This window comes from Drosophila ananassae, chromosome 3L (assembly GCF_017639315.1).
Source record: "Drosophila ananassae strain 14024-0371.13 chromosome 3L, ASM1763931v2, whole genome shotgun sequence".
Classification (NCBI taxonomy): Eukaryota; Metazoa; Arthropoda; class Insecta; order Diptera; family Drosophilidae; genus Drosophila; species Drosophila ananassae.
Genome location: NC_057929.1, coordinates 19,169,536 through 19,192,851, shown reverse-complemented (window position 1 = coordinate 19,192,851; position 23,316 = coordinate 19,169,536). Strand labels below are relative to the sequence as shown.

The following is a 23,316-nucleotide window of genomic DNA, read 5'->3' as shown; positions in this document are numbered from 1 at the left end:
TTTTTGTTTTGAAACAACTTTTTTCAAACTACTCATATAAAACAACAAAATCACAATTTAGAAAAACGAAAAAAATGAAATGAATCGTTAGATCGTAAAATAAGCTATATATTTATATCTATTGTATGTATATACATATTTGGGGAAAAACCTACACATCCCATTCTTAGAAGGAATGGTTCTGATTTAAGCACATCCTATTGAATCCTATTTGGGAAGGCATCTTAAAACGATGGCGGCGAATGTTACAAAATTCCTGCGGATGGGGTCTAGCTCCATGAGCATTTTCGAATGTTGGCCAAGGTTTCACCAGAACCCACCTTCCAATTCCACCTGACTGCCTCCGGTTGGGCCCGCCTGTTCGAATCGGTTCGACCCAACTGCCAACCCAACTACCAGGCGCAACTCCCATCGTCCGCCAGTCGTGAACAACTCTCTTGGCTAAGAGCGAAGCGGCGCAGGCGCGACCGGCAACCACTCTTTCCGATCACCAGACGGCGCTCTCTTCCTTACCCTCGCTCTCTCGCTCTTGCCGCTCTCGGGCTCGTCATCTTGACCATTTATGCTTCTGGGGGCTGGGGAGAGTGGGGCTCCTCAGTTCGAACTCCGCAGCGTCTACTTTTCTTTCGTGGCCAACTTCTTGGACTTTCATGGCTATATGCTTAAAAGTCTTTTGGAAGCGCCGACCCAGCGATCAGTTAGCTGCAAGCGCTTTTGGCGTCTGGTGCGGTGTAACGGAGAATCTAGTGCTAACATAAAAACGGAAAAAGCATCGACTGAAGGACTGAGGGAATACGGCCGTATTTGAATTCAGGCGTTTTCATTTGTGCGTCCATAAGTCGACTTAATTAAGTGACCAGTTCCGTTCAATAACAGTTGAGAGAAAACTCACAGACCGCATCGAAGTTGAATTGATTTGCGCGCAACCGAAAAGCAGTGTTGCATATGCAAAACGCGCGAAACGCAATTCGGTTCTTCCTCCCGGTTGCAGTGCCCGATTCGTCCTTGCTATTGCCGTGTTGCCGTACTGCTGTATTGCCGTATTGTTTATGGATTTGCTGTTTTTTGGAGCGGCGACTCTCCTCTAACACGTCAACAGGTAAGCCTGGATTCAGCCGGGATTAACTTTGCTTAAACTGTTGCAACAACTAAAGTGACAGATGACAACGGGGGCGTCGTGCGACGGGCTTCGGGCGTGGAGCGTGGATCGGGGCGCAAGGGTTGTGTCGGGACGCTCTCCTCCCTCCGCTTGGCGAAATCCCCGGCAGATCCTGGCTCGTCCTGGTCCGCAGTCGCATCCTGATGCAGTGGAGTGCAGACAAAGCGGATTACCATGGAATTGTTTAATGGCTTTAAAGCGCTTATCGCAGCGAAAGTGTCGTGTGTATGTGCCACTCCGCATATTCATATCCAAGGCATCGGCATTGGCATTGGTTGGCCAGCGTAATTGGCCAAGTAGATCGCAGAAGCCGCCCGAGAAAAGAACACAGGCTGGCAGGCGGAGAGTGCTGTGAAAACTTGTATTTAATTAAGGAATAGTGGTAGTGGCTCCGGCACTGGCACTGGCACTGGCTTTGGCTATAGCTGTGGCAGGCCAAACTCAGAGAAACCAAGCCAAAGAAAGAACAACAGCGGCAGCAACAACAAGTGCAGCAAAAACAAGTACCACACACACTGCCGCAGCACGGGAGCGAGCAAGACGGACTGCCAGCCACACACGTGTAACTGGAAACAAGTTGAATTTCCTCGACTACATTTGGTAAAGTTTACATGAGGCAACAACCAGAGACTCTGGGCCGGTCAGAGACGAGAGCTCTTTCCCGAGAACCCAGAATCCCAGCTTAGGCCGAAACGCTCCAAGACTTTATGGGCTGACTGGTGGCTGATGGCTGGTGGTGAAATGGCGAGATGGCGGGGAGGGCCTTGGAGGTTGTTAGACTGTGAGGCTGCGGGGCAATGTGATTTTAATGAACTGCTAAAACGGCATGCCAAAGCCAAAACAAACGTAAACAAACTTGACTCCCGCCTTAGATTGCATTATGGCTGCCACATGCAGCAGCAACAGTTGGGAGATCCCAGGTCCCAGAGCCCAGATCCCAGCAATCTGTGTAATATTAATGCAAGCATTAGCAGGCGCCGAGCCGAGGCGCCCCACACCCTAATCCCTCACCCAGGCCCCAGCCCTCTCCCAGCTACTAGCCGCCCGGAGTCCGTTTGTTGCTGGGCATTTGGCCCGGAGTTCGGCCTCAGCCTGGTTAGTGGCAACTTAAGCTGACAGCAACGCAGAGCGGCGAGCAGTTTGAGTTACTTTCTACCAGCATTCTTTGGCTAAGCCCCTCCGCCCTCCTCCTCTCATCTCACTCCTCACCACAGGCACTGGATGGCTGAGATTAGTGCAGTTACTGCAGTTGCATCCACAGTTGCCGTTGTTCTTATTGCGGTTTCTGTTACTGTTGCGGTAAATAAATAAAGCAGCGTGACTTCACGGTTCAACCTCATCCAGAGTCTCAGTCTCTGCCTCGGAGATGCTGTTCATGTTGCTGTTGCTTCAGCTCTGGCTTTGCTTTGCTTTGCGTTGGCTTTGGCTTTGGCTGTAGCCGTGGCAGAGTGGCAGCCAAGAGATTGCGTTGCAGCAACAGCTTCGTTGTCGGCTGACTGGTACAAATGGATTCGAAATTATAGATGCGTTCCACGCTGCCATTCAGCCCACTTCCTTCGAGCCAGGCCCGGCTAGAAAGCGTGAATTAACAAAGCCCCAAATTAGAGGCAGAATACATCATCCCATTGAGCAGATTGGGCCTGGACCGCACACGTAACTTGAAACGGGTCGGGAGCCGCTTACACTTAATAATGCCCATGTAATAACTTGTAAAATTCCGGGTTTTTGTTTTCAGCTAAAGTGTCCTGGATTCTGTTCAATAAGATTATGTGCCGCAGCTGATGAGACAAGACGGTCGTTGCATAAGCTGCTGATAAACTCGCACATAAGAAACTTATGGCGAGTAAGCACGCAAACGCCATTAAAAGCTGCTGCATTTTAATTAATCAAGTTAACAAACAGAGCTGTTGCAGTTGCGGCAGATGCATCATCTGTCGACAACAATGTGCGCCGCAAACTAATTACACGGCTCTTCGCGGCCAGGGGGAGGGTGCAACAACGGGCGGTAAGCCCAAAAACCCAAATCCCAATTGAAGCCGCCACACATCATCATTGTTCAAAGCTGCGGAGGTCTGGCTCCGCATATGCGATATTACAAATTAGATTTCTGTTTAATTTTGACAGCGAAACTTTAACGAAGCCAAAGATGCGATTAATACCAACTACTGGATACTGGATAGTACACATTATTATGCTAAGACTATTCGACAGTCTGGGCTTCTGGGCCAGTACTGCTGCTTAGATTGATTGGGCCATCCATGGTGTTACAAGCACTCTCAGAAATTGGAGGTGCCTGTGCTCCCCCGAAAGCTTGGCAAGCCAAATTATTCCAAAACTTCAATTAATTGGCAAGGCGGAAGAAGTTTCCTCAAGCAACTATAAACAAATGGAAGAAACAAAATCAAAGCTCCGGAGCCAAGACCACCCATCGCAATCGCATTGCCTGCGAAGACAAGTTTTGTGCCAGCCAAAGTTCCTCTAAAACGAACTGGAGTGTCCTCGTTACGTCTGCCCGGCGGAAGCAGCACTTAATAATAATTAAATAATTTTCGCCATTTATAGAGCCAGCACATAGAGCCAGCTTTTGAATAGGTTTGGCTTAGTCCTGCACTTGTATTTGCAGCGAGTCTATTTATCTTTCCCTTTCGTATTCCTCCGTCAGACTGTGTACATCTGCCAGAGTGTGCTGCACTAATAAATAAGATTGCTTTTAATTAACAAAAAAATTGTGGCTGCCATCGAGTTGGTAGCAAAAGTTGCTCAATTTGCTTGCCAGGCTAAGTCGATCTTGGCAGGAAGTTTGTGCGTTTAAGTCTTTAAGTCAAATGGTTGGAGAAACCGTGTCGTTGAGAATACTAGCATTAGTTTCCTCATTTGATTGATAGAAAATGAAACCATTAAGCCGGTGAAAATATAATTTCCCATTAGCATAGATATGCTACCTTTTAGCCCAAAGAGCTGAGAAGAGTTCATCGCTTAAAGCATCGTTGTTTGGCCTGAAATTCGAAAACAGAGTCCTTAGTCCGTCCATATTTAAAATGCTTTAATTCTTACTTTCCGACGTTTTCGGACTCCCTATCCCTGTTATTTCGCACATAACCCGATCGAATGAAAGTCGGTTCTCAACTGCCGGGAAAAAGGGAGACGTGCTAGGTAATTTGAAAGCATTTGAAAGTTTTTGACGCTGGTTGCCGTGTATTTGGCTTTGGCTTCGTCTTTTCACAAGACAGCTGCAGTTGGTTGCTGAGCGTTGGAGGCAGTGGAGAGGAGGTGCAAACTGCCGTAACTGCACAGGCTTCAACGTCATCACCTGACGTTGACTCGGGGACTCGGGGCCGTTACGAACACACTCGGCCGCTTTCTGGCACATGTCATGGGAACTAGAAGTGAGGCGGCCAAAGTTGGGAAACCGTGGGAGTGAAATACTTTACTTTGTTCGGGGCAAATTCATTAATAAGCTTTTTTGCATTCGCTCCTCTGCAGCTCAGTTCTCCGCACGGTTTCCCCACGGTTTTTAATTCAAAAATACAAGCTCGAATGCTCATATGTGAGTGGATGATCGGACGCAGGCAGGGGTTCTGCGAATCGCGTGTGCCACCGAGTCCTCCTTCTGATGGAAACGGAATCTGGGCCCAGACACGAGCACTTCCATTTGCCAACCAATAACAATTTCATTTGTCTAGTAGTGGAACGGAGTATGAATTATTCCATGCATATCTGTGTTAATATTATGCCAGTCGCAGTTGTCGGAGAGCTTAACCCTTTTCGGGGACCACACAGGAAGGGTCGGATGACTTTGAACTTTTGACACATTTGGCAGTCGGCTGTCATAGTTTGCCAGGGGTAATAGGTCACTTGGGAATTCATGTTTGCTTGGCTGATTTCGCCTTATGCTTTTCGGCTACATAAATTCTTTATGGTCGAAATTCGGAACTTGACCCTTGGCCATGTCATGGGAACTGGACAGGCGAACAGAGAGACAGATTGGGCTGCATTTTGTAATGTTTGCAGGCCCTTCTGAGGCTGGGACGACCTTCGATTGGGGAGTATTGGTGCTGGCCGTGTTATTACGTCTAATTAAGGGGCTTATTCAGTAGCAATGCCACAAGTCGCATCGAGACAATTGTGAATCAATGCGCGGACGCACAATTGTATGGCTGAATGCCGCAATTTATGTCGGATCACATTAGCGGGGAAAAAAGCGTAGCATATTTTTCCCATTATGATATTGCTTTGCAATGACACATTAAAAACAACAATTGCGCGTCCCAGTCCAGTAGCTTTGAACAGCATTTTGCCATTTCTTTATCAAAGTTTACGCAATCACTTTCACAAAATACAAATTGAATTGCCATTTCAGTTGCCGTTGCCATTGGCAGGACCAACGGGCGCGACAAAAAACTGAATCATAATGGAAACACGCAATTAATAATTGTGAAATTTCCATTCAACCTTGCAGAAATTGCAGCTATGTAGCATTTAAGGCCGCCATTGGGAAATACCCGGGACGCTTCAAAGATAGCACTCAGCTTATCAGGCATGATTAATTTGCCGACCCTTTGAGCGATCGCTTAGAACTGGCCATCCGACCATCTGACCATCTCATTCATGAGCTGGTCAATCAGCACTTAAGAGCTTTCCCTCGCGGATGCCAACAATATTCTCATATTCTCTTGCCGGCTACTGCCGGCAACGACCATAATCCATTAGAAAAAGTAGCAAATTATGATTTATTGCACTTGCTCCGAAGAAAGGAAAAATTCATGAAAGCCACAAAGTGGAGAAGCGCTGCAGAGAGTGCTCCGTAAAAGTAAGAGGAGCACGGACTCAGGACTCAGGGCTGAGAGATGGGGAAGGATGGAGGATTGGCCCATAAAAGCAAAAACTTCTAAGTAGTATACGAAAATGTAAAACTCTTGTAATGAGGGTGCACTCCTTCCACTCGGAGCCACTTGCAGCCACTCTACTTCCATATTTCTGCGGCCCGAAAGTATGGTTTCGGTGTATTAGGTAGCCGCCTTGAAGTCGTCGCTGCAATCGGGTGTGTAGAGCACCAATTATTGGCCGATGGGCCCTGAAAGAAGCCACGACACGACCTCAGAGGTCGTCATCCCAATTACACGCATGAGTAATGTGCGTGTTTCCAGCTTGTGCAATAGCACGCCTAATGAGCCACAATTGAGCCACCCCCTCTTCGACCGTACTCGATGAGTGGCATCTATATGACGAGTGGATGCAACCAGCTAAGCAGCCAACTAGCCAAATAGTCAAGTAGCCGTGCTTACCAAATTATGGCCCGGCTCACTCAGCCATTGATGCGTCAGCTGGGCCCCGGCTTAGTTAATAACTCTGACCGAAATACCAAAGACCAATATCCGAATCCAAAAAGTAAGTGTCATTAGCATATACTTAGCACAAGAACCAGTTTCCCCGGCTCTTTCCCCGGCTCCTTCCCTGGGAAGGGGCATGGGGGAAATGTACAAAAGAAATGGAAAGAAAAGAGAGTAGTCTGACGGAAATGGGTCAAAAAGTTTCCCACTGATCGAGTTCGTTTTAATTAACACATCCGAACAGATGAGCAGATGGCAGCCATAGCAGCCATATTCGCACATGCAATCATAGATTTTTATGGCCAAGAGCCGGGACTTACGTGTAGATTACAGTTGCCTCCAAGCCGTCAAGAATGCAGCTCGAAACGGGCACAAATTGAATGGCTTAGAAACGGAAACCTACTCCGACTCTGACTCCGGCTGTGGCTGTGACTGTGACTCTTGGCTTTGAAATATCGGTGGCTGCGACGATGAATGGCACCTGGCGAAAGGCGCATAATAAACCATAATGACAAAATTACTATATTTAGTATGCTAAAAATCGGTCAAAGTGTCAGTAGGTTGTCCCCCCGACGATGATGATGATTTTTCTCCCGCTTTGGAGCTCTGGTGCCTATGTGCTTGGGTGCTTGGGTGCTTTGGCCAAAATCGTCTGCGCCAGCAAACATGATAGTGCAATTTTTGGAATTAAATTCTTTTCACCACAGCGACTCGCCAAACGATGAATCTGCGACTCTCGAGCAAGTGAAGAGGAGTGGATTGGAGTGATGGCTCTTCGCCGGCTCATCGTCGAGAGTGTAGGTCGCTACTGTGTCGCTCTCCTAGCCCGGTAACTTTCATTTTTGCCGCTGTAGAATATCAATACACAATGGCTATAAAAAGCGTATCGAACACATCAAAAGGTTATTGGCATATTTGTGTGTCTTGTCTTTTCGCAGCGCTTTGTTTGCTTCCCCATTCATCGCTTCGCATTCGTCGGACTGCCTTAAGTTGCCACACGCAACTCAAGTTGATGGTTCGACCCCCTCCACCGTGCGCTTCGCGGTTGTTTGTTGTGTGTAGTATGTAGTTTGTAGTGTATCTTTTGACGCGCTTTGAGAGAGTGGGCACTTGAGGTCCTAAGTGCCGCAATTAGCAACAGCTTAGGCGGCCACAAGCTACAAGCAAGTGCAAAGCCGATCAACATCCCCACTCTCCAGGTGCCCAAGGATGTGGCAGATGCAGATGCAGATACTCAAATACAGATACTGATTCCACGGGTGAGTGGCTGGGACTGAGACTGGGATAATTTTTGGTAACGTTATAAAAATTGAAAGCTACGCAACCAGGTGACCTACATCCACAGCATGCCAGACCCACTCCAACCACCGATTTGGATCCATGTCTGGCATGTTGCTGCCGTTTGGTTTTATTTCTTTTATTCTCGGTCTCGTTCTCGTTCCCTCTCTTGGCCAATGGTTATAAAATTATAGACCGCCGGATCTCCAAGAGCAACCGCTTTGGTCTGCTTTGATTTGTTTTTCTCTTCATTTCGCTTGGCCAAAATAAGCGATTCGGGCATTTCAACCCGCGTAATTTTGTCGTGATTTGTTTTTTCTGTCGCTGGTATTCGAGCAGAATTTAAATAAAACACTCAACGCTTTCACTTTAGTCACATTTTATTGCCTCCTACTCTTGCTGTCGGCTTCGGGTAATGGCTCTATCGCCTTACGGCCAGTCTCTCATTGAACTTCAATTAGCAACGGCTCATCATTATCATCCCATTTGCAGAGGCGCCTCCGCAAACGTTTTTTCTTTCCCCCCAATTGTCGATTTCGGCTTGGAAAGTGTAGCAATTAAAAATTAATTGCTTAGGCAGGCCACTCTCGAAAACGTCGAATGTGACACGTGCAAATCCAATTTATGAATTCAACTGAATGAATTCAACTTCTCAGAGTCAATATCTTTCATCTGTCCTTGTTTTGTGAAATTGGTTTTCGGTGTAAAAGGAGCAGCAAGGAGTTATCTGGGCCAAGCGCTTGGCTTCATTCACATTAGAATATTATTTACAAGCAAGATGTTTGTTGCTTAGGCGCCCAGATGAATATAATGGAAAATTAAAACGGCATGGCATGTATGGAATACAGATCCAATTTAGGCCTGAACTCGCTGAGGGGTATGGGTTATGCTACAAATAGCTAATGCCACTCCCCCCGGATTGACTAAAGCCCCTATCAGGCGCTTAAACATACCTTCATTTATTTATTTTCATATGAACACTCATGGTTGGACGGCAGCCCACTGCCCGGAGGGACAGGATCGGAAATATTGAGTTGCATGCCCCAGCGGACTGGCAGGTTGGGCCTTTGCAAATGCGAGTTTTAGTTGCCAAAATTTGAGGCATTTATTATTTCGAATGTCATCGACAAAAACAACATCCTGCCAGCTTATACTCACATCAAATGCAAATAAATGAAATAAATTCCACACATATATTTCCCATACACATATGTGTGTACATCGGGGGACTGCCAACAGCAGCAACATGCAGCAAAAACAATCAACAGGGCGCGCTGCCAAATGAAATGTTCGAGAAAATCAAACAATTTCGCCCATTGAGCTTTTAAGCCGCTAAAGGAAATGTGGCAGGGCCGGCGCATGTCATTTTTCAGATACTTTGATGTGCGACGGCCAAAATAATCGCAAAATGGTGGCTGTCATAGCTGCTGTCTCTCCCCGAACTTTGGTTTATTCAATCCACTCGTTGTTTGTACATAAATACCGACATTGTGTGCGGAATTCGCAGGGAAATTGCCAAATACCCATACATTTCGCCGAGTTTTGCCCGTCATCTAGTTTCGAACCGATAGGGATACACTATTCGGGTATACTTCGAGCCAAAATGGATCCATCATCTAAACTGGATAGTTTCAATCGAGTGTGTTCAAAATATTAGGAGCATCAATTCACATAACTCAAATACAGAACATTTTTTGAATATTTTTGCATTTATTGAATATTGAATATATTGAATATAATATTTAGATTTATTTTAGCAAATAATTACAACACTATTATTTTTCTACAGTTCCTGTTTTACTGCTCCACTCTTTTTTCAATAATAAAGGATGCTTTGTCGTTAGAATATCCATCAACCAGCATCCAATAGTCTGTAAGCAAAATTAACATATGTTAAATTTTTTTATTGAATTTATCTTCAATGCATGATAAATTGATTTAAATTCGCGAGGGCACTGCCTGTACTTCTCGCCTGCTTCAGATCGAAAATAATGCACCACGAAGTGACGGACAACATATGGCTGTATATATGCGGGCATATCGTATGGGGGAATACAAATGTATTGGCTCGGCCAGCACCATGTATCGAAAATCGAGCTAACCGAACCGAGCCGGTCCTGTGGCCCACTTACTGGGCACGGGAAAAGCCCATTTTCCGGAGCTAACTACGAAAAAACCTTTCTACTCGATTTGGCCGGAGCCAGCAGGCCAGAAAGCAGAAATAACAAAAGCTAAATGCGAGGGGAATTGTATGAGGAGAGCCCGCCGGGTCGCAAAGTTTATGCCAGTTGGTTGATTTCTGTAGCATTTCCGTTTTGTTTCATTTTAATTCTCGAGCTGCTCTTTGACCATTTTTGATGGCCATCCCACACAAACACACAAACAGACACACTGTGAGCTCAGAGAGGGCGAGGGAGCTGGGGGCTTACAGAACCAAATAAAATGCTCGACTATTGGCGGAAGTGCACCATAAGTTTATTTCTTGTTCGCCATTTTGTTTACATATTTTCGGGCGTGCAGCACGCTTTTGGGCGCTTGGCCATGTCGATTGCTTCCATTCCAGTTTGAGGCGACAAGTTTGTTTGTGTCTGTGTCTGTGTATGTGTGTGTGTGTGAGTGGCTTATTGGCCTTTATGCGCCATAATGTAACGGAAATTGACCAAGTTTTTAAAGACATAAATATTTAATGGGAAAACCGCCTCGCCCCATCGCCCCAACGCTGTTGCTCCCGAAACTCCCGCTAAATGTTCAATTTGCCGCCTTTGTGGCCCTTCAATCCCTTCCAGCTGCCAGGAGCCATTAATATTTTCAAACTATTTGCATAAATTAATGTGCGCACACAAACTGTTGCCAAAATATTGCTCCGTACTCTGTGCTATGTGCTCTCTGGCACCTCGTGGACCCCAGCCCAACTGGGCGTGGCACGCCGCATACGGCCCCAACCAGGCAGCATGTGGGTCAGCTCAGCCAGCTTAGCCGGCTCGGCTCGGCTCCGCTCCGCTCCTGGCTGGGAGCGAGTTTAATAGCGATTAAACCGCCTTTATTTAAATTCGAGTTAAGCATGCGCCAAAGTTCCGCATATGAATGCGAAATGAAACTGCATGTCGGCCTGAGGCGTATATAACTCCACCGAAAGTTTGTCTGCTCCGACGTAAATCGGGGTGGTGGTGCCCCTGCAGCCTTCGAGCTGGACCCTCACTTGCAATTATTATGGTGCGCGGGGGGGGGGGGAGGCGGTCGGGTGGAAAAGTGCAGCAGCTGCCCCGAATTCACAATATGTGGGGGCTAACTTATCCGAAGGGCGGAGATTGGGGCAAAGCACATAAATATGAAATTAGTTTAATCAGCTTTCGGTAAGCAGACTTTAATTGAAATTCCTTACAGGCAGTCGAGAAGAGTGATCTGCTCTGCTTTAATTCGAAGCAAAATAGTAGCAGTGGCTTTCGGGGCCGCCGGGATGGTGTGGCGCTCCAACTGGTAATTGAGTTTTAAGTAGCTGTTAGCGGTCCCGCACCCACTCCTTCCGCCTTTTAATGGCAAAGATGCGCAGCTACCGCCACGCATTGTTGCGAAAATTAACCTTGTACCTCGCTGATACTCGCTGTGCAGTTGGGCACTGAAGAAAACGGGCCACTAATTTGATTAAAAATCACTTTCAAAGGAATATTTTTTATCCATTTCTAGATTTGTCATATTTAATGACTTCGAATTTTGGAAATACTTCAAAGTTTTGTTATTTTGTTAACTATTTTTTAGTGTAAAAGGCTTTAAGAGCACAGGCACGAATAGAACGCTTCACGAACTCCGAGCTGCGAGTTAAAGTTGCTCCGAAAAGACAGCAGCGCTGCAAATCAAATTTGCACGAAAACCAAAGGTACTTTTTGAACGCATCTGGCGGACACCCGCGCCCCACTCACACCTACCTGCCGCAAGCCCGCACACACACACCCCGAGTGTGCGGGGGGCGAGCACACAAATACAGGGCCAAATTCGCACGTCGCTTATTTGGTAATTTGCGTGAGTGCGAAAATGCGTTTCGTGTTTGCCCAGCATGCCTGTATTAGTGCGTTGCCGCTGCAAAGTTCATAAACTCGAACAAACACACCTGGGCCGTAGCCTGAGCCGGAGCCTGCGCCCGCAAGATAGGCAAGTCACACCCCCACCCATGTGGCACACATGGAACACTGGATGCAATGTGTCCGTAATTGAGTTAGCCAGAGATTTTGGGAGAAACTTTAAGGCCCTGCGGTTAGACTGCAAGTTTCGGCGTGGACGCTACCCATGGCACCGGCCGTGGCACAATAAATTGCGATAATAAATGGGCCACCGTTTAACTGTGTCAACAGCCCCTCACTCGTCGCGCATCTCAAGCGCTGCAGCGCCGCTGCGACGGTTGCAAGCTGCCAGCTCTGGGTAAACAAGAGGCAAACTTGACGGCTGTGGCACTTGCAGCACCTGCAGCGCCTCCAGTTTCGCCCACACTGGCACTCGCACCTGCACCTGCACCTGAGCCAGCTCTGGCAACAGTCCCTGCATATAAAACGCTAAATAGCGGCTAATGGCCAAAAAGATGCAACCGAGTAGCCAAAATGCACCCCGGGCCAAGGCTCCCTCTGGTTCTGCTGTTGACGTTGTCATTGTGACGACAAAACGGTGGCTAGAATAACGGAAATTATGCAAAATAGGTAAAGCAGCTTTGGCCAAACTAAGCATCAACTGCAGGCGCAAATTTATGTGCCCGGAGGCGGGTGGTTGGTCCCTGCTCGCTGGGCAGCCTGCTCACTTCCTTTAGCTTAAAGCCCCAAATCGGTTTAAACGACAGTTTCTGAAGTGCAGATACAAAGTGCCCGGCAGTACCTCCAGTAATTAAATAATTCAATAAAGTATTTCTGTCGTAAAGTGAAGGCTGTAAGAGTGTATCGACGAATAAGTGCGTGGTACTTTAAATTTATGTAGACTCTCGAGGATATCGTAAAAATGCAAATCGCTCGGCATAAAATACCTTTTTTGGCTTAAACCAAGAATATATTTTTAAAAGAATTAAAGGAGGAAATCAAGATTTCAATTTAAAAGTATTTTTTAAGGAAAAATGAGCAAGAGTAACCCTTGAGCAATTGGGTCCTTTCAAAATTAAATTTAGTATAAGTTAATTTTCTCGAAAAGCTGTGCATTGTAAGGTTGCAGTAAATATTTACTTATTTAAATGGGTAGCCAAACATTTTATACTAGCTTGAATTTCTAATAAATTGTACTGGCATTAGACTTAACCATTCCGTGGGAAGTATTTCAAGGACTTACACCTTGTGGTGACGAGAGGTAATTGTCAATGTTGGCTGGGATCCCATAAACCAATGCATCCAATTAGGCCAATTCTGGGCCGTCTATTCTTGAAGTGGCTCACGGCTCACGGCTTGCCCCACAAATCTTCATAACTGTCTCCATTTGGCAGCCCAGCATTGGCCGTTTTCCCCCCTCGTACGTCGGTGCCACAGAGAGGAAGCCAAACCGGGCCCCTGGGTATTTGTCAAGGGAGTTTATCTCGGTCCGGGCCGAAACAGGACTGACAGCACATAGGATCTTATCTAAGGTGCCCGCTCCTAACTGCCGATGCCACCGTAGTTGGGGGACCCATCAAATCAGAGATAGGTCCGCAGCAGATTCGCATGAAAGCCACTGTACCCCGTTCGCGCCTCTGGCAGCAAAACACAGCCCGGTACAGTCAGCCCTCTGCACCGCGCTCCTTGCAGGTCAGATCTGCCCTGCGCTGGAATCCACCTTGGATGAGGGTGCTGATGGGCGGAGAGCAACTAGCAGGAGCATATTTTCCCACTAGGACTAGTGCTAGTGCTGGGCGAGTCGCTGGAGAATTTAAATTGCAATTGAATAATAGATTGAACTAGGTTTAGGCGAGGCCTAATGTAATTTTCGCCACTGGCTTACGGAAGCCCCTCGGTCAGGTTAATTAACATGATTAATGCACTAGAAGTAGCTGACTCACTGCGAGTCACTAATCAGTCCTAGACCAGGGATCCGAGACCAGGACCAGCTGGCAGGCCTGGCAATTACGCCAAACTGATAATACAAGGCCAGCCATTGTGCGAGTTATGGCTAAAAAAGACGCGGCCGAGCTCGCCGCAATGCGGGTGTCGTGCCGCGTGTGTGGTCCATCAGCATTCAGGGAATGATGCAGCATGGCGGAAAAAAACGATATGAAGGAAGCTTGGGATCGCCACGAGGATGGCCGTAAACAGCCATGGGAGGCACACACCCTCGAACACACGCCTAATCCATTCACATACGAGTAGGTACACACAGAGGCTGGCCACTAAAATTGACCAAAAGCAGAGCAGTTGAGCATAAAAGGATACGACGCCTTTTTTGAAGGGAGCAATGTAAAAGGATTTTGTGCACCTTTCAAAGTCCTTTTTTACAGTTTGTTGGGTATGTGCTGTACGGTCCTGGAATGAATGAATGCATGAATGCCTGATGATTGAATGTGCCCAAGATACAGGGCTGAGAAATGGGGGGAAGTCGAGGACTGGGGCGCCGCTTTAAAGGGTCAGTCTAATCAGCCCCGACCAGACGACAGGGTCGGAGACCCCCGACTCCCCCAACCTTTCCGGCACTTCCTTGTTTTGATTATAAATTGAAAAATTTGCTGCTGTGCAAAATTTGTACGAAATCAAAGTGTTTGCCAGGACACTAGCATTTCCATATGTCACAGCCCGGCGGGAGTGACCAGGCGCAAAGGTCAGCCATGTGGAATTGAAAGGCGTAGGGCCGTAAAAGACACGCTTGTTAGTCGGATAGCCCACTTCCAGATGCTGAAAGGGCACAGCAGTGATAGAGTGGGATTAATTACCCCTGGTACACTATTTTTTACTCTTCCAAGTTGCCCTGAAAGGAAAGTGGGATTATTATTCATAAATGTTGGCCCCTTTCTATTTTTAAAAGCCCAATATTCGCTCTTATCAGGACGGTGCGCCCAGTTAATGTTAAAACTGGGTTTCAGTCATTACATCCATACAAATTACAGCCATTTTAAGGTATAAATTACATATCAAGGACTGCGGATGCAATGTAATGTGCACCCGTAGACACTGTTGCAATATATTATAATCCTGGCAATTGCATAATGGATTAACAACGACCCGGTGTTGATGCCCCAGCCGGAGCTCGTTCTCTTTAATCCTTTATCAATGTGAAGTCGAGTAAATATGCCACCGCGTTGCAACAGAGGCCGACGCATATCTGCATTATTGTTTGCCGTTCTGCTCATTCCGAAATTCGAATCGATTTATTACATTTTTAAACAGCATTGCAGTTGCTGCTTCCGGGCCTCGGTGGTGTAATTAATAAACTGATACGGTTGCATGTCGTCACTAGGAGCAGGCACAGAGCCCGCGACAAATGCAAGTGCTTCTTGCCGCCGACACGCGCCATTTGACAAACTGCGGCAATCAGAAACCTGACTGTCGTCTAATGCCTGGCTCGAAACTTGAGGCGCCTCCAGCGAATATCGCGACCGGCAGTCTGCACTTCGCAAATCACGTATTCGCCGCGTGAAGGCCAGCTAGGTTTTGCTAATTAATGCCAAAGAGTTATATATTAAGTGGCATCAGCCGCGCCTTGGCACATGCCACGTGTCCTAATCCCGCTCACGCCCTGGCCCCATAACTTTGGTAGTTGGCGCAGCTGCAGAACGGCAGGACAGACGGACATGCAGACGGAGGGACTGACGGACAAACGGACAGCAGCGGCCGAAACGTGTCCGGACTGGAATCGAATCGTCGGCAGAGACATTCAATAGAGAAGGGCCAAGGCGATGACAATGGAACGAAGATTTTTGGCTTCGATGGGCGACACGTGCAAAGTGAAATAATCTGATGCGAAGCATTTATTGTTACTTTGCACAAACTTGGAAAACTATAAAGCCATCTTGGCAGCACCTCACCCCGGGTCGGGTCGGGTCGGATCGGGATTTTTCTGTGTTGAAGTGTGGTGGAAGTGTCAGTGGCAAGCATTCCACCTCAGCCATTGTGCCGGATATGTCGGGCGGAATTCATACTCAGCCCACCTACGCAGTACGTACGACTCCCGGCTTCTGCCGCTTCTGCCTGAAATCCGAGCCAAACAATAACAGGCTGGGGAAAGAATAATCGTCCAGATACGGAGAGGAAACTGAAAAGTTTCATAGCCAAATGAAGATTGGCATTGCGAGATACACACGTGATGGGAATGGAATATCGAAAATTATATTGAGCTCCTGCGGCGTGCAAAATCTTTACCAAAACAATATATGTCATGCACATGCCAGGACAGTAAATGGCCAATGAATCGACTAGCTCCGGCAGCCGCGGGATCGGAAAATAAAATGCACATTAGCCGGAGGCACACAGTCGTCAGATCCAGGAACCAGAAACAATAGTCAGCGATGTGCCCCGACTACGGGGTACCTGTTACACTGTGTGTCCTCCGTACAATAGAATAGTCTACCATATCTGCATAAGCTCTTTGAAAGCCTCGACTTTTCCTTTGGGCTTCAGAAAGTGCGAAGAATGCGAAACTTTAAAGACTAGCAGTCAGGGAAACGATGGGTACAAGAGGTTCTTAACAAATGCTCTAATCTGCACGAAATTGTGTTTTGGGGAAACCCAAGCCATGAAAATCGAAAAAATACTGACAGACTGACACACTTGATAGACCCTGATGGGAAAAGCTGGGAAAAATAATACTCAGCGCAAAAAACCATCTGCAAAAAAGTATTTGCAATTTTGATGATTTTTGTTTTCCAACAGACCAAATAATAAAACAATAAACCTTCATGTACACAAACGCTTAAAATGACGAATGCCAGATCAAGTCGGGCGTTCGTGTTCATAAAAAGGGACTGTGCCTTTTTGTGTGTGCGAGGGTGTGCATCAAGTGTGCCAAGCCTTTTAGGCCAAGAGCTGCAGCGCCGGAGTTGGCAAGGAGGAAGGAATCGTAATGTCGGCCAGGACGCAAGTCGCAAAAACAATGAAGGAACCGAGTGCGGGAGGGCTTTGTGTGGGGCTTGGAAGCAAAAGAGCAAATCGAAATAAATAAATAAAATCAAACGCTGTTTGAGAAGGAAAGTTTCAAACTAGGAAAGCGCCAGGCAGGAGCTCTGAAATTACATCTTATGAGTGTCTAGGGGCTGGGCCCACGGAGCGTATATGTAACGTACGTAGTCCGTATACATAACGGAAGCGGAAGCAGAGCGATAAACTTTTGTTAGCGCTGCGCACACCAATCCGCGAAGAGCACTCGCGGGAGCGTAAAAGTGCGAAAGTGCGAGCTCTGGAGTCCTGGCCCCTAGCAACCTCCTCTTCCGTCCTTCCGTCCAGGCTTCTCAAAGTCCTGGAACAGATTAAGGAAAGCAGCAGAACACTACCATGCGGAACGGAAGCAGCGTGTAAATGTTGGCCAACGCTTGACTGCGTTATCCTGGCCAGGGAGAGTCCAATGGAACAGAAATCAGGCTCAACAGATTGTTGGTCCGCAACTTGGCCCCCTTTGAGTAAGTTGAGGTCCTCGCATGGCCTTGATTAAACGCCCGGTGCCGAAACCCAATTTGCTTTAATTTCCGAAGAGCTAATGACAACTGATTGGGCAAAGTCCTCAGTGTTCGGCGCGAGCGGAGCGCAGTAAATCCAATAAAAAATCAATGGCTAAGAAGCCAAAAACAAACCGAAATAAGTTTTTCTTGCTGGAAAATCTTAATTTTTCACGATCCCACAAAACGTGACACATTTTCGTGGTGGCTGCAAACTCTTATAAACTTTTAGCACCCACACACCAAGTGACCTTTAAAAATATAAGTGGGAAGGGCTCATTTGCTGGTCGCTTGTCACTTTATTGTATCCTTATGGAGGATATTTCAATAAAGTCCACACTTTGGCATCTTCATTCGCGTTGAAATTCTTGTTCGGCAATTCCAGAGAATATAACCTGAAAGACCAATATTTTTGATTAAATTTTATGACCGGAGAATTCCCATATTTTCTCTCAGATTACTTTTAATTACAATGGCATCCAACTTTTTATTAATACTCCATAAACAGTCATCTACATAAAGGCTTACGAATAGAGGCCTAGATAGAGGCGAATTTAATGTAAACGTCTTTTGAAAATCCCTTAACAGTACTCCATCCACACAAGATCCTCTTCAGAGCTCGACATTTTGGTCGCTTTTAAAAAATACTATTAGACTTATCAGGTGAAGAAAAAATAGATTTCAGGCCGAAAGAGTATAAAAAACTGGTGCTTCAACATTGGTGCTTTGGGAAACTTTCCCCAATCTTTTTGTATTTTCTGTGGCCTTAAAACCAATTTCGGTTTGTATTTTCGTCACACGCAACTTGGCAAACATACATCTCAGTTTAGCTGTCCCGAACAGACTTAAGTGGATTTGGGGTTCCTCGAAGCCCAGGCGCAAATATTTTGATTGCGGCCAGAGTCCCTTGGCCAGTATTTAGCCTTCCCCTAGAACCCCCAGGAATAATTACCCTGGAGAAGATTTAAGTAATTGAAATGCGATTGGGATTCAATTGGATGGCAAAATAGCCAACTTATTTCTAGAGACAAACAGCACAATAATGCTGTGGAAACATTTATGTATGTTGTGGGAGGTAACTTAGGCTTTTTCGAAAGAAACAAAATTGATGTGCAAATTTCCCCAGACTTAGCATGTTGGTATTTCTGGAAACACCAGGGCTTTGTATTCTGGTCGCTTGGTGTTTTGTCATTTATAATGAAGTTTGGCATCCATGGCATATTTACCTGGAAATATATTTCCATTTAGCCAGCTGGCGCAAGTGTCCCCCTTCCAGAATTGGGGACGTGTTCTAAACGAAATCTGCCAGCCACATGCCTCAAAATGTCATTTTGGCTAATACACCTTTTGTCGTTTGATTTATTGTCCGGCCCTCCCCGTCTTATTTGCATGTGTTACACTTTGACCGCCTCTCCAAGGGGGAGTGAAAGTCCTCCACCCACTCCCACAGCCACTCCCACTCCCACTTGTATTGAAATGTCTGAGTGATTTGTTTAAACAAACGTCCAGTTGTGTGCGGTCTCATTTCTTCTCGTTTCGATTCGTTAGCCCGTCTCTACAACTGTCAGGTCCAATCTGGGTCCTGGAGCTGAAACTGGATTGAAGCCTGAACGAGCGCCCTTCTTCTGCCTAGTGCCGCCTTCCTACTTCTGCTGAGTCCTTTGTGACTTTGTGCGGATGTGTGTTTATGTTTGTCGTCCACTTGTCATGTCACTCAGCATCATTGTCGCCCAGACAATGGCAGTCCGACAATTTTCACTCGCACCTCACCGCAGTTAGCATCTCGGGACTAGGTCCACGGGCTACTGGCTACGTCTCCGGGACCCTGAAGAGGGAGCCCCTCTTCGAGGTCGGCATTTCATTTACATTTCAATGTCAGGACTTGCTCCACGTCCCACAACCCACGTCCTTTCGCAGGACCGCTGACAATCGAAATTTACCGTTGCAAATCAATTGCCATCTTACCGTCGGGACGAATCCTTTGTAGGACGCAAGGCTGTCGGGTGTACACATAAAAAAATAAATTACCATAAGGACGGCGAATATAAATGGAAATTTACGCATACCTAGATTCTCTAGTTGCACTCTAGATTCTCTTTTGGTTTTGGCTCTTTTCGAGAAAACTTCAAGGGAGTTCTGCAATTTTCCAATATTTCCACCTAGATAGTGCCGAGTTCAGCTCTTGAGATCCCCATTATGCTAAAATACTTTATGCCCTATTTATGTTGATTCCGCCGTGTTCCTGTTTCTGCTTTATGGCCAGAAAGTGAAGGGGAGAAAATCAAAAATGCAGACCCAAGTGTCAAGGACGTCAGCAGCCAGTGAGGCAGTCGGGCATCCAGCCAGCCAGAAAACATATTTTTATGGGCCGGAGTCGGTATTTATGCCCGATTTATACCACATTGGCCAGGAATCGTTTAGCTATTTGCTATGCCACTATATGGATTCGCATTGATGCCTGTGCCAGTGTGCGTACGTGACGGGACAAAATGGTCCGGGTTCGAAATGGGAAGCCCGGACCCGGGCCTCTCAGAGCGTGGGTGGTGGATTGCGGGTGGAGCGTGGAGGGTTCTAAGGTTGGAGTGTTTGAGTGCTGTGAGTGTGGCATGTGTGTGCGTATCTGTTAGCCAACATTTTGACAGCGCCGGCTTTAAGTTGTCAGCGCATTCTTCGGCTTTGCTGCTGTGTGTTGGCCATTGTGCTTATTAACATACTATGTATGTTGCTTGTTTGCTGCCTCCTCCGTGTCGCCCCATTGACAATTCATTTGTGTTATCACGCTCCCGCACACCCACACCCACACCCGCAGCAGGGTGTGTGCTCTACAACAAGGGCTTTGTGGCAGAACGCAGAACAAGCAAAAGTGTCAAAATTGCTGGGAAAAGTATTTGCACAGATTTCTGACGATAATACGCAATGACAGGCAAAAAGACACGAGGAAAACAAAAAGGAGTCTCAGCGAAGCGCCAACTTTATGTGGCGTCTTACCTTATGAACCCATAAACGCGAAAAAATCAATACTTGCTATACACACACGCCTTCCCGATTAAACTCTTTTCCCAGCAAGAGAGTATTGTGATGAGATTAGCGAAAATATCGCTAAAAGGAAATGCATTTAGACTGGGATGTATTGGGATCTGAGCTATGGCGGATATCCAGTTTCCCGCATGCAGGCAGCCATAATCCCCGAGAGCTCACTCAACTCGGAGGGCTTAGAGATGTCTGGTTGCATGTCCCTACTTAGGGCCAAATTGCCAAGCACTTTGCCAGGACTCTAAAAGCACGCTGCAACCAAAGACGCCGACCCAATGGCATTCGTGTCGACCGCCCCTGCTGCCCCCGCTCATCCCACCACCGCTGTAGCCCACATGTGGCCGCTCGTTATTATTAGCATAATTACAGGCGCATTAGCGAGCTGGGTTTCTGGCGCCTGGCAATTTGCCTGCCGCCTGATTATGACAGGGCCTAAAAGTACATAGCCTGCCCTGCCCCAGTGCAGCACCTGCAGTGCGGCTTTAAGCTGTTGAAAGTCCCTTAAAGGAGCCCCGCTTTGTGCAGATGTTCCGGCGCTGTTCTTTTAACTCTCGCATTTTCCGCCTTCATAAACATTGCATTAATTAGTTTTTTATTTCACTTTGCAGCTCTCGCTTGATGTTTACGCGGCTGCCTTCGACGTAAAGTACCGAACGGCCGCAGTGAGTCCAGCCAAAGGTCAAAGGAAGAGGAACAACGTTGCAGATTAGACGGAAGGCCGTGGAAAAACAATCTCCCCTGAGTGGCACGACTCCCTCGACTCACGCAAGGAAGAGCAAAGGCATCCCTGGGATGCGACTCCTCGCGCTGCCCGGCCTCTGGGCCTGGCTATACCTGACCGCCCCCCTCACTTTGGCCTATCCGAACAGCCCTCCGTCCCAGCCGCCCTTGGCCTCCTACGTGGACACCTCGAAAACGTCCAACCAGCAAAGCCTCCCAGCTCCTGTTCTCCTGCAGCCCGCATTCGTCTATGACGCCCACCCCCCAGAGGACACTGCTGCCCTTGCCGCGCCCTCTGAGTCTATAGATGGGGAACTCTCAAAAGGAGTCATCGGTTCCAGGTGGGTACACTCAATTCCTTACCTTGATTACAACTGACCCCGACTGGCCCGGGAATGCTGCAAGAAATAATGTTTCTATCTAGACATTCTAGCTCTTAAGTCTTAAAAGATTTTAAAATCAATTTCTAACCCCCCCGCGTTCTGGTTTTCCATATCTAACTTATTTAAAATAATTTAATTACCTCTCGGACAATTTAATCGGGCATCCGATTTGGCTCATAATTTATCAAACTTAAACGAATTATTTAAAATTTACTTTTATAAGAATTTGAATTTGTTGAAAATCACACAAAGACCAATACTGACAATTTGAGAACAAATAAATAAGCCAAATAAGTAAGTCGTGCAAAAAAATAAGTAAGTCAAACCGCAACCAAGCACGCTGAAGCCTATATATTAAGTCCGTTTTGATATTACATCTATAGCTTTAAGATCAAACCAGTTTCCAAGTACCTATGATAATATGTATATATGTATATTATCAGCTATACATTCCACTGATTCCTATTGCTGTGGCTATACTCCCCCAAGTCGCCGAAAATCAAACGAAAAATAATTATGAAATTTAACGTTAAAATATGATTTAATTCAATGCCTGCTGTTAACTAGGAGGAATATGTTTTCTGTGTATCCGAAGGACTCGCCGAATGACGGGAAGGCCTCTTTGTTTTCCGTGAACGCTTTACTTTAACTTTATTTCCCCGTTGCCGCTTTTCCATCCGCTCCCGTCGATGTTGTTGCTGGGGAAAATCTTTTGTTTGCACAGCTTTTTCGCAATTTTTGCCACTAATTGAAATAGAATTTCATGCTTAGCCGTAGCCGTCTCCGTTCTTGAGTGGAAAGCGTGGGTGGTTGGTCTGTCTGCCTCGCCTTAGTATTTTTAATTAATTTGCTCCGCGGCCGCAAAGCGTGCGGAGTGGGCAGCGAAGCGCTGCATACTTTGCGGCACGCGTTCGGCATCCCATTGAGGCGGTCGCCGTGGGCGGGTGGGGGAAAGGGGGTGGGATGTGCACCGGGCTTAGACAACAACGATTAAATTGAGTGCTCATTAACTTCAAATCAATGCTAATCAATTGGGTTTAAGTGCGGCGTTGGCCAAAACGGCGAGTGCCACGCCATCCATCCCACTAATCCCCCGAAGGGCAAAACACGTTGCAAACACAAACAGCGTGGCCCAATAAAAGTTTTTATTTTCCGCATTTTTTGCCGCCCTCCTTTCGCAGCTCTCCAGGCCCAAAGCCATCTGTTTGATATTGTTCCGGTGCAGTTTCGTATTAATTCTGCACATAAACAAATTCACAGCCAGAGGCCAATTGCGTCAGCTGCTGCTCCACCCTGCTGCCACCCCGGTTCCACGCCCCCATCGCTCTCGCCATCCCTTCAACGCAGCCACCCACCATTCCGGACCAGGATGGCGGGATGTTGCCTCGAAGATGATAATGATGCCGATGATGCCCTATCGACCTCTGACAACTGCAGTCACGCGAATCTGGCAAATTTTAATGAAACGTTGGAAGCGATGCATCGGTCTCTGAACAGCATTATACGTCAGATTAATATCTTCTGGTGCTTTATGGATTTTCACTTTAAAATAAAACAATTCATAGTGTTAAAGTCTGTATTGTATCGAGGGAGGTTTTAAGCCAGTAACTGAAAACCATGAAACGTTGGCATTCTTATTTTTGTTTCCTAGGTAAACTATCTTTTAAAACACACTGCATTATCTGAGTTGCTCCTAACCTACTTTGCCTGCATTGATTAATTGCATGAAATTTCTATTCAGTCACAGTGGCACAATTTTTATCCCTACCTGCAGCAAGTCATGCTCCATTCTTGGAAGAACTTAATGGGAGTTTTGGAAACAATGAGACATTCTTG

The 23,316-nt window shown here is 46.7% G+C and overlaps 1 protein-coding gene across 1 annotated transcript in view; it reads left to right on the top strand.

The window, feature by feature from the left end:
* Positions 1-663: 663 nt before the first annotated feature.
* Positions 664-23,316, top strand: part of LOC6493903 (flocculation protein FLO11) — a 30,052-nt gene continuing 7,399 nt past the window's right edge. Inside the window, exons 1-2 of the mRNA XM_032455653.2 lie at positions 664-1,099; positions 20,986-21,438. Coding sequence (XP_032311544.1) covers positions 21,170-21,438 — 269 coding nt within the window. The 5' untranslated portion in view covers positions 664-1,099; positions 20,986-21,169. The remainder of the gene's footprint in view (positions 1,100-20,985; positions 21,439-23,316) is intronic.